This window comes from Carassius carassius, chromosome 18 (assembly GCF_963082965.1).
Source record: "Carassius carassius chromosome 18, fCarCar2.1, whole genome shotgun sequence".
NCBI lineage: Eukaryota > Metazoa > Chordata > Actinopteri > Cypriniformes > Cyprinidae > Carassius > Carassius carassius.
The window spans coordinates 23665688-23678181 of record NC_081772.1 but is presented as its reverse complement, the minus strand read 5'-3'; the positions used below and the strand labels follow the sequence as shown (position 1 = coordinate 23678181).

General features: G+C 42.9%; 1 protein-coding gene across 1 annotated transcript in view; it reads left to right on the top strand.

Moving 5' to 3' along the window:
- The window catches only part of LOC132092710 (ectonucleotide pyrophosphatase/phosphodiesterase family member 1-like), an 80596-nt gene that overhangs the window by 4928 nt on the left and 63174 nt on the right, over nt 1–12494 (top strand). The window contains exons 4-5 of the mRNA XM_059499064.1: nt 5084–5209; nt 7003–7063. Coding sequence (XP_059355047.1) covers nt 5084–5209; nt 7003–7063 — 187 coding nt within the window. The remainder of the gene's footprint in view (nt 1–5083; nt 5210–7002; nt 7064–12494) is intronic.

Sequence of the window (12494 nt, the reverse complement as noted above, 5' to 3'; positions counted from 1 at the left end):
GTATACTTTTTTATGGGAGCCTGGGAAACCAGCTGTGTTTGATGATGTGTCTGGGATAGATAAAGAAAAGGGAAATGAAGTTATATGCATAGTATGTGTACAGACAATGAAAATGTATTCAGGGCTGTAACAGCCTGAAAAAGCCTGCAAACCTTAGAAACAAGAATGTCTGTTTATACCATCAACACACATCTGTTGAAATTCCCTCAGTAAAGGGTTAGAGCTGTGCATGTCTCTGAGTTTGGGTTTAAAGCCCCTCCCTGTAGCTGTTTCCCCTGATGTTTTTAATCAGCTCTACTTTCCAACACAGTAACCGAATGTTCCTTGCCCTGTGTGCAGCATCATGTGTGGGATGGGTGGATTTCGCTTTCATTTGGTGAATTGCATGTAAAGGATCAGTGACCTTCAGAGCCTACATCCACACAAAGCCAGATCTTTCCTATCCAACCTTTTTTTTCCCTCGTGTCATGAAATATCTGCCTCCACATGAAACCACAAAACCGACACAAAACGATGTAGTATACATGACAGACCATGCATAATTTTACATGTTTTGTTTAAAGAAGAAACCAAACCAATATATAGTTGAGGCTGAAAACACTCTTGCTGAACTTTTATTGCATTTCTATAGCATTAAGCCTCAAAGCTCAACTATATATTGGTTTGGTTTCTTCTTTAAACAAAAAAAGGTAAAATAATGCATGGTATAACAATGTTATACTGAAACTAAAAGAAACAAAGAAATAAAAGAAAATGGTTTACCAAAGCTATATATTTAATTTACAATTAAACAGATGAAATTTCAAGTTACAGTAACATTTTACAGAACAATTTATATTATCAGGGCTCCAGACTAACATTCGAGAGCAGTGGCACTAGCACTTGATTTAGTAGCACTGGACACGTAATAATATTATATGTTTTGTCTCATAGAAATGTACATTAGAACAGGAGCTTGAATTCAGAGTATCAGGAGGATGAGTTGGTATGCAGATGTGTGTCAGGTATCTAGGAAGGAGGACCCAATTGCAGTGAGATATAACAAGGTTTTATTGATGAGACAGACTGATATAAGGAGGTAGTGAAGTGCACAAGATACCACAACAGGAACACAATAAATAGGAACAGCTAGGGAAGGCCACTGGGAAGGCTTCAGGAAACAACTGGCAGAATAATTTGGCAACAGAGGGGGCAGCAAGACCAGGCTGATAGAGAAGGCCACACAAGGCACCATAGAGCAGAGCTCAGAAACTTTTTGACCACTGACTCTGGAGACAGACCAGATGCCAGGCTGGTAGAACCAGGGCAGGACACATGGGGACAGGTCAGGAACCCGAACACAAGACTAGACAGAACAAAGCTCCACAAAAACACAAATAAAACTCAAGACAAGGAAAAACAAACCAATATAAGGTTAAGTAACAAAGTAAGAAATTACAAATTTAACCAACTCAGAATAATCAAACAAAACCAAGACTCAAGGCTAGAAAAACTAAAATATTACAAATAAAAGCAAAAGGTAAGAACAAACAAATTACTAAAACAAGGAGCGAGACAAAAACATGGAATTACAAGGACTAGACAAAACAAGGGCACAAGACCAACCAGACAGGGAGACACGGACACATATTCAGCCAGAGACAGAGACAGAGCCAGAGACAGAAGACAGAAGACAGAAGACAGAAGACAGAAGACAGAAGACCGAGACAGAGACAGAAGACAGAAGACAGAGACAGAGGGGGTGAGAATGACCACGGACCAGCAAACACAAAAGGGAAAGGTACACTATAAATAGGGAGGAAAATACATGAGGAACAGGTGAGCACAATTAGACAAACTAGGCTAACAAGAGGGTGTGATAAAGAGGAAACAAGGAGGAGGGGCTAAGGAAGCACATGGACAAGAAAAACAAGACCATGTGCTGAAACAAGACATAGACACGAGAAAGAAAAACAAGACAAACAGTGTCAGTGCAAACCCCTGACAGATGTGCATTTATTTTCATTAACAAAAACAGTACCATTGTGAAATCTGTAAAAACCTCATCTTTCATACATTTGTAGGTCATGACCAACAGTACAGCATCTCATTACCATGGTAAAAAAATACCCTAACTATATGGATTCTATTGTGTTTGTATTGAAAAACAGTAGCCTAAAGACATTCAATTACAAATCCACATAAACTGATAGGATAATTGACAAAATAATCTAATTACAATCCATTACTACAGTAAAACTATGGTAAATGTGGGGGATTTGGGGATCGAAACGCCTTCTAACTGAATCGTTGTAGCACTGTTTATGCTGCTTTCTGCATCAGTGTTGACGAGAATAACAGCTCAGATTTATTTAACTTTAAACTACTTAAAGAGACATGATTTGAACTGGAGAACTCGAGTGCTTCTTACTGGATTTCACAGCGTTGTTTAGTGCGTGATTGCGACTGGTCACTGTAATAAATGCATGCGCTGTAAACTCTTTTCTTTTAAGGTGAACAGAAAGGAAATTGAATCTTATTCTGTTATGACCTTACGTCACAAAGTAATGCATTTGCATAATGTCCGCCCATGTTTTAGGTCGCCAACTTGCCTGCCCACAAACACAGTCAACACTGTAAAATTTCTATGTGGTTAACATCATTTCGAGAAGATGCTGTAATATCTCATAATTAGCATACTTGTCAACACTTGACATTTACCACTGAGAAATGTCCTGCTCCAGTCATGCTTGTGAATCAGTCTCTTGTGGATCAGCCAGTTCAAATGTTTCATCAACAGATTCTGGCTCGAGTTGGTAAGCTACAATCCATACCATGTTTTCTATGAATTGACAAATCTCCAGGGTGCTGTACGCAGTAGACCAGTCAATTACAAAGAACTGTGCCATCTGGCCAGTCACAAAAAAGTTGGGAGACTGTACAAATTGTGAGTAAAAAAAGGAATGTAATAATTTACAAATCTCATAAACGTTTATTCACAATAGAATATAGATAACATAACAAATGTTGAAAGTGAGACATTTTGAAATGTAATGCCAACTATTGGCTCATTTTTGATTTCATGAGAGCTACACATTCCAAAAAAGTTGGGACAGGTAGCAATAAGAGGCCGGAAAAGTTAAATATACATATAAGGAACAGCTGGAGAACCGATTTGCAACTTATTAGGTCAACTGGCAACATGATTGGGTATAAAAAGAGCCTCTCAGAGTGTTAGTGTCTCTCAGAAGTCAAAATGGGCAGAGGATCATCAATTCCCCCAATGCTGCGGCGAAAAATAGTGGAGCAATATCAGAAAGGAGTTTCTCAGAGAAAAATTGCAAAGAGTTTGTTATCATCATCTACAGTGCATAATATCACAACATATAAGGGATATAAGGGATCTTCGGGGCCCTTAGACGGCACTGCATCACAAACAGGAATGCTACTGTAATGGAAATCACAACATGGGCTCAGGAATACTTCCAGAAAATACTTATTTAAACAACATAAATTATTATTCAAAGCAGTAAGCCATCTTTACATAAAAAACAACAACTCTTAATGTATAACTAATTGAGGCATATTGATATTGGAATATACTCGCAAAGACCCTAAAGGTAGGCAAAGGTAAATAATGTTAAGCTATTAGTACCAAGTTTATGAAACCGAATTGTTTTGTTACAAAAAAATATATACCCAGGAAAGTTCTTTTTACACAGAAGACAAAAACTATTTATTGCAAAAAGTGGTAGTCATCTGCGCCTCAGTATTATATTACATTATAAAACAGTATGTAGTAATAACGTATTGAGTGTAAATTATAATTTTAATTCAAATTTTTAAATGGATAGCACCTAACGGAACTGCCGGTAAAACGGCTATAGATGTTTATGTCATACATGTCTAACATCTTTGTTCTAGAATAAAGCTTTATTGGTATGTCTCAAGATGAACACTTCTACTGCCTGCAAACACACACATACATGATCTTTATCTTGCTAGCAAATGCTAGACATCAGTGTTTTTATGGTTAAGAATTCTGTTATCATTTACTTATTCTCATGACTGTCTTATGTCTGTGGAATATATTTTGACATCTCCAACAGATCATTCATGATGTTGCATTCCTCAGATCAGTCAAGTTTCAGAAGAAAGAAATTAGGGAATTTGTAAGATATGTAATATATAATGTGTTGTTACAAATATGTGATATCATTATTTGAAAGCATGACAGCCAAGCTTTTTTTTTTTTCATGATTGAACTTTAATTGTAATGATAATACTATATCTTTCATAATAGTTACAACTAAATAATAATATTGTAATATAATGTAAATAATAATAATTACAACTAAAATGCAGAATCTACATTTGGGTTATTATAAAAACATAATTAAAATAAACTTTAACTGAAATTAAATAGAATAAGCATTTATTTTAACTGGATGCCAATACAACTACAGTTAAAACTGAAATATTGAAATATGTTGGATTGATAAACACACACACACACACACACACACACACACACAAACACATAGTTAATGGTTGAGCATATTGATGCACATTCAGATATTGGTCTTTCAGTGTTTCTGTGAAAATGACTGAAAACTGAAACTGTAACATATTTAACAGTATTAGATCATAATCGTCGTTTACTTCTCTTAGTTGCTCACATTTCGGGTCCGCTGTATTTCATATTGTCACCTGCTTGTCTGTGGCCTTACAGCCTGAGAGTATGTTAAGCTCATGAAGAATTGTCTGTGTTTGCCCAAAATGATCTGTTGAATTAAAACGCAGGACGAGTAAATAGGTAAACTGTCCCTTTAAGAATCAGAAACCATTTTTCCCCTTCCATTGACTTTATTTTTCACTTGTGATTCAATTTCCCAATACAAAATTAGTTTTAAATCAAAGGTCTGCAAGTAAATACGATGTATGTGCTCCATTGGTTTGGAAAGCACTCTTCGAAGTGCTCTGATGATACCAAACTTTCAGCAGTTCAGCAGTTCAGCAGTTTATATCAACAACCACGATACTGTCATTTCTTCCCACATCGTCTCTTCCCTGCTGTTTAACTCCGTCACTCACTGTGTTCAAGGTCAGAGCTGGACGTGTTCGAAATTCCGCTGCGGTGAGAAGCGTTTGCTCAACAGCCTCTGCTCCTGCTCTGAAGACTGTGTGAAAGTGGGTGACTGCTGCTCAAACTACAAGAGCATATGTGAAGGTACAAGACAAGCTTTGCATTCTCATAGCTACTGTACACTGCTACATGTTAGTTGCCATTTATGTTATATAAATGAAAATAGATATTTTGGGTTGTCAATGAAGACATTTTGGTTGATCAAATCCCATAATGGTTGTATGAAATCCTTAAACGGGTTAGGTTTATGATTTTGCTTTGAACAAACATGTATCTGTTTCATTGAAAAGCCCATGAGCAAGTTATTTGGGCCTGGAGTTCATTTTCCTTCAGCTGGACAGAAAACAGGGAAACTTCCCTACATGGTGTTTTCACTGGCAGCTGTTTTGCTTTTTAATATTTTCACAAATGTTCAGCTGATTATTTCAGGTCACTTTTTGTGTGTGGATGGACAGAATAGTGTAGTCATGACATATTTCCTCCAATAAATAGGTGTATTTTTGAAAGTCAGTTTCTGTATTGGATTTTAAAATATTTGCACTAGAAGCATTTCAGTTTTATTACATTGTAAAAAAGATATGGTTTATGTAATACATTTATGGTGTCACACTTTATATAGCAAATTGTCAAACCTCGCACCAAGACCACCAAGACAATAGAAGTCATTATGAAATTACATTTATATATTTAATAGTTCACCCAAACATTAAAGTTCTGTCATCATTTACTCACCCCCATGTTTTTTCAAGCCTCTATTTATTCTGTTGAACACAAACTCTATTTTGAAGAATGTGGGTAACCAAGCAGTTGCTGGTCCCCATTGACTTCCATAGTATTTTTTTCTCATTCTATAGAAGTAAAAATATCTTCTTTTAGGTTTGGAACAACTTGAGGGTGAGTAAATGATGACTGAATTTAATTTTTTATTGTATTGTTTGGGAGGTCTTATCCCTTTAAGTTCTAATTAAGTGGATAAATATTATATATATAAAGTTCAGCTAATTGCATTTAAAATAAATTATTTAATTGTGGTTAACTTGTTTTTAAGTGTTTGAAAACATTACATAAACCAACTTAAAATAAATGCTAGTATAGAAAACAAGCACTTGTAAAATTTACTGTTGACTCAAAACATCTGGTTAATGAAATACAGCCCTTGTGACGAAACAAACAAAATATTTGGCTGTAGTTGAAAGCACTGCATCTGCTCTTTGAATCCTCTGAAAACACAAAATGTTTACATGAGAGTCCACAAAAGCAACGGGACAAAATTGTTCAACAACGATTTGAGGAATTGGAAATAATTCGGTATGTGGCAAGTCTATGCTATTAGAAGACTTACAGTTGTCAGACAGGTTGCTCACGTCACATCTACGTCATCAAGCTCAGTTTGAGTCTGCGCAGTACGCTCGACCCCCAGGAAGTGCGTGCTTCTAATTAACTTCACTTGTCTCAGTTGAATGCAATGGAGTCGCTGTGTCCATTTCTTTTACTGTCTATGGTTAAACACAATGGGGATTTAAGATTTCACATGTTGGCTGTTAACTCATACTTCCACTACCTTCAGTAAAGCTTATGTACACAGCCATGTTTATTCCTGTCTGTGCATTAGCCAGTGACAGCTAATCACTATCACTTGACAAAAGCTTCCTGGACTGTGTCATCTTTATCTTTAGAGGACTGATGTAGTTCCAGTATTTCCAGACTGATTATGTTTGAATGCATTTGCACCCTCTCCTGCCTTTGAAAAGTCATTTCTCTTTCTCTCTGTTTAATCAACGGATACTTTAGAAAATTGGACAGTGAAAGAAGAATACACCTAAGCTGCATTCCCAGTTACTATTAATACTTGCTTTCTCTTCCTTCTCTCCTTCAAGGTGAAAAACCTTGGATTGAAGAGGATTGCGAGGACATCAGGACTCCTCAGTGTCCTGCTGGGTAACAAACTTATGTTTATAGATGAGATCAGGTTAATATCCTTAACTCAGCACTTATAAATGAGCTCCTTCTATAGTTAATGAGGCTTTATTGGTTTTCTAGGCACATTGTGGTGGCCACCACATTGCTTTGACAAAATGTGATACCAACAATATATATTTTTTCTTTGAGAACATTACCGCTGGCTGTGACTGAAAGCTAAGACAGCTGCTTTACTGCAAAAGTTAGCAAAATACTTCACAGGCAGTGATTTTGTATGAGGTACATTGGATTTAGACAGACTTCTGTTATGTCTAATGGTGTTAAAAAAAAAAAAAGTAAAAAGTTTTTTTTTGCACATATGAGTTCACCTGGTCAGTTTCACCAATTCACTTATTTAATGGTCTAGAAATAGTATTAATATTATATCATAACATGTATTCTTTGTAAATTGTCTGAATGCTAAAACTTTGTCTTTCCGAGTTTAAATGAGGTTATATATCACATGTGGACTCAGACCTTTAAATGGCACTGTATATGAATGCATCTATTTAGATGCACAGAGAGATGTTTAGGCGTGTGTGTGTGTGTGTGTGTGTGTGTATGTCTGGCTCTGGGTAAATGCACTGTTTGTTAAGTGTTGTTTTTCCATTTGCTTTAATAAACATACTCTGAAATGCATTCAGCTTTGGCCATAATGGCATTCGCTGCTGTAAACACAAATGAACCATGTGATTTAACTTTAAAATCATTTTTGCTGCCATTGCATCGCATCATAAAAAAAAGAAAATTCAAGGAAATTTTACATTTAATGTCATTTTATTTCATCGCTTATTTTATTATAGTTTGTAATTTATTAGTCTCACAATAAATTGAGGTAATATTTTATGGATCTATATATATATATATATATATATATATATATATATATATATATATATATATATATATATATATTCATTTACTCTTCTCATTCAAAGAGTTTTCTTTATTTTCATGACTATGAAAATTGTAGATTCACACTGAAGGCAACAAAACGTCTCTAGGTTACGTATGTAACCCTAGTTCCTTGAGGGAACGAGACGCTGCGTTGAAAGCGCTTTGGGGAACGCGTTCAGCGTACGCGACTCTGAATATCGTGTGTAATCAGTCCAATGGAAGGGCGTGACGTCACCGACGTGGTGACGTAAGCGACCAGGAAGCTATAAAAGTACTTCCACGCAGCTGGCATCAGCTTCGAGTACCAGCAAGCGGGGGTATGGCTCCGAGACGCAGCGTCTCGTTCCCTCGAGGAACTAGGGTTACATACGTAACCTAGAGACGTTCCTCTTCAGGAACTCGAGCTGCGTCGAAAGCACTTTGGGGAACAAGTCCTAACGCCGCCAGACAACCAAACCCCTGCCTGGTGTGTATCCGAAGAGCACAGCTCAGGACAGAAGGACAGAAGCGCCTGGAGTGACTGGCATATCTAGGCCATAGAACCTAACAAATGTAGAGGGCGTGGGCCACCCCGCAGCATTGCAGATGTCCAGCATGGATACACCTGCTAAGAAGGCCTTAGAGGCCGCCATACCCCGAGTAGAGTGAGCCTTGGCTCCCGACAGCGGGGGACGACCAGAGGACTCATAGGTAACGTTGATAGCCTCGACTATCCAACGACTAATAGTCTGCTTAGAAGCAGGAGAACCCCTCTTGGGGGGACCGTAGCACACAAGCAATTGGTCAGTTTTTCTCCACAGGGCAGCTCTGTGGACGTATGCGTCCAGTGCTCGAACCGGACACATACAATTTAGCTTCGCCTGGTCGGGCTCCCGAAAGGGAGGAGGACAGAAGGCCTGCAGCACTACAGGTCGTGGTGTAACAAAGGGAACCTTGGGAACATATCCCGCTCGAGGGTATATGAACGCTTTAGTCATGCCTGGTGCAAACTCAAGATAAGAAGGGGCCACCGAGAGGGCCTGAAGATCTCCTACTCCTCGCAGAGAGGTAATAGCCAACAGAAAAGAGGTTTTAAGTGTGAGATGTCTGAGAGCTCTGGATTGGAGTAGGGTCTCAACAACCTCAGTTGAGAGACCAGCTGCTACCAGTTGTGCCCCCTCAGGGGCCACACCCACAGCTTCCACAACTCTGGGTGAGGGTGAATTATCATGCCCTGCGCCTGTGAGCGTAGGTCTGTCCTGATCGGTATCTCCCACGGAGAGCCGTCGAGGAGCGAGACTAGATCTGAGAACCATACTCGGCCCGGCCAGAACGGGGCTACTAATAACAGACGGACCCCGTCCCGGCGTACTCTCGCCAGAACTCCCAGGAGCAGAGCGATAGGGGGAAATGCGTACAGACGAAGCCTCGGCCAGGTCTGTACCATAGCGTCCAGTCCCAGAGGAGCTGGATGAACTAGAGAGAACCAGAGGGGAAATTGTGACGCAAAAAGGTCTACTTGAGCCCTGCCAAACACTCTCCATATCTGATCTACCACCCGTGGGTGAAGTCTCCATTCCCCGGGCCTCGGCCCCTGCCTCGACAGTATGTCTGCTCCCATATTTAACTTCCCAGGAATATATACTGCTCTTAATGAGAGGAGTTTGCTCTGGGACCACACCAGGATCTGGTGCGCCAGCTTGTACAAAGGGTGCGAACGCAGACCTCCCTGGTGGTTGATGTAAGAGACCACTGATGTGTTGCCGGTGCGCACCAACACATGGTGACCTCTCAGGTCTGGGAGGAAGTGCTTCAGTGCACGATAAACTGCTAGCATTTCTAGACAATTGATATGCCATGTTAGATGGCGATCGCTCCACAGACCACGGGCAGGGTGGCCACTCATGACCGCACCCCAGCCGGTGAGGGACGCGTCCGTCGCTAGTGTCACACGGCGACAAGGAGCTCCCAGCACCGGGCCCTGATTCAAGAACCAAGGTTTCTTCCACATGTCTAAGGCACGGAGGCAGCGCCGCGTGACCTTGATAGTGCGAAGCGGATTGCCCCTCGGGGGAAAATCCCTTGGTCTTGAGCCACCACTGTAGGGATCTCATGTACAGCAGGCCAAGAGGTATCACGTTGGACGCAGCTGCCATCAGACCCAACAATCTCTGAAATTGTTTGACAGTGAGTGACTGGCCTTCTCTGACTCTCTTGACTGAGATGAGGATCGACTCGATACGAGCAGGGGACAATCGTGCCTTACTACGCCTAGATAGGTGGTTCTCTGAACCGGAGAAAGTACACTCTTCTTGGCGTTCAGTCTCAAACCCAGCTCCCCCATATATGCGAGAACGACATCTCGATGTCGAACCGCAATCTGCTCTGACTGAGCTAAAATCAACCAATCGTCGATATAATTGAGAATGCGGATGCCCTGCATGCGCAGGGGGGCCAGAGCCGTATCTACACACTTCGTGAACGTGCGGGGTGAGAGTGCGAGGCCAAAGGGAAGTACTCGATATTGGTAGGCTTCGCCCCCGAAAGCGAACCTCAGAAACTTCCTGTGTTGTGGAAGGATGGAGATGTGAAAATATGCGTCTTTGAGATCTATCGTGACAAACCAGTCCTCGGACCTGATCTGAGCTACAACATGCTTGATTGTGAGCATTCTGAACTTCAGTCTCATAACTGAACGATTTAAGACCCTCAAGTCTATAATTGGACGCAGCCCCCCATCCTTCTTTGGAACTATGAAATACCGGCTGTAAAATCCGGACTCCCTGTCCTGAGGAGGGACCACCTCGATGGCCCCCTTCTCTAATAGGGTTTTCACTTCCTGTTCCATAACCAGACCCTGCATGGGGCCCACTATCGTGTGAACGACCCCGTTGAATATAGGCGGCACAGAGCCGAACTGAATGCGGTAGCCTTTTTCTACTATATGCAGGACCCAACGAGATACATTTGGCAGTAGTTTCCACGCTGCTAAATAATCTACTAAGGGAATCAGTCTCTCGAGACTGACCTCTGGTGTAAGAGACCCCCGCAGGGGCGGCGAGCGTCCCAGCCCCGCTACGCGCACGGGCGGAGGATACTGAGAACGATGCTCGCCCGGGGCCGCTGCGCCCTGGAGCACTGGCAGGGTTGGCAGAACGACCACTAGAGGGCACTGAGGTGGGACGGGCACCGTGGACTGCCCTCTGAAACCCCGGGCCATTGGCGTCAGGGTTTCTTGGCCGAGGACTTCTTAGCTTCGATAACCGCCCTTAGATCTAATTTGGGCTTAGAAGACCTCGGCCTAGAGGCGACGCTCTGTTTCTGGGCCTCGCGGTGTGAGGAGCTAGGGTGCGGCTGGGGCATCTCCTTCCCAGATGCCCCGAGGAAGCGACGAGGGAGGAACTTATGGAACGCCGCCGCCTGTTTGCGGGCCTCCTGGAACCTGTCGTCGACAGAATTAACTGCGTCGCCGAACAGGCCAGTCGGCTGGATTGGGGCATCCATGAGGCAGACCCTGTCCCGTTCTTTCATATCGGACAGGGTCAACCATAAGTGCCTCTCCGCGGCCACCATAGCTGCCATGGACCGCCCAATCGCTCGGGCGGTCTCCTTGGTGGCGTGGAGGGAGAGATCAGCGGTCCTTCTTAACTCAGAGATATCATGGGACTTGATCTCCTCTCCCTCGTCTAGCTCCTTAAGCAGGTCGGCCTGGTACGCCTGTAACACCGCCATGGTGTGCAGACACGCACCAGCCTGACCTGCAGCCGCATACCCTTTGCCCACCAAAGCCGAAGTTGTTCTTAGTGGCTTTGAGGGCAATGCCAGGGCCTTTAGAGACGATGCCGCGCCAGGGGACAGATAGCTCGCAAGCGTCTGTTCCACCCGGGGGATCGCTCTATAACCGTGCTCCCCCATCCCCACTACATTTCCGTAGTAATCAGACGAGGGGATGTAGAGGCGGGCCGAGAATGGACGTTTCCACGACCTGGCGATCTCATCATGCAGGTCGGGAAAGAATGGAAGGCCCCGGCTGGGAGGTGGCTGACTCGCGCGAAGGAAGCGTTCATCCAGCTTGCTTATCTGCGGTTCAGTAGACTTTTTGGCGGGCCAATCGATACTTAATTTGGCCACCGCGCGAGTAACCACCTCTAAGAGCTCCTCATACTGTAGCGAGTGGGGTGGCGAATCCCTATCGAGCGACTCCACATCGACCTCCTCGGAGAGGAGAGGCGGAGCGTCGATCCCTCACCCTGAGTGGAAGGAACCGCTGTGCATGCTTCTGACTCTAGGGATTAGGTGCCGGATCTGGCAGAAGTGGAAGGAGATAGGGACTGGCCCGTCTCCATTCCCTCCACCAGATCGACTTGCGAACCCCACGAGTGCAGCCGCCGTTCTGCCTCGGCAGAAGCGGGACCAGCACCGCGGGGAACGCTGGCGAAGGCCCCCTCCTCAAAGAGGGCCCTCCGGCAACGAAGCAGCCGCACCGACATTCGCTCACAGTGCGGGCAGTTGGCCCCCTCGAGAGCCGACTCAG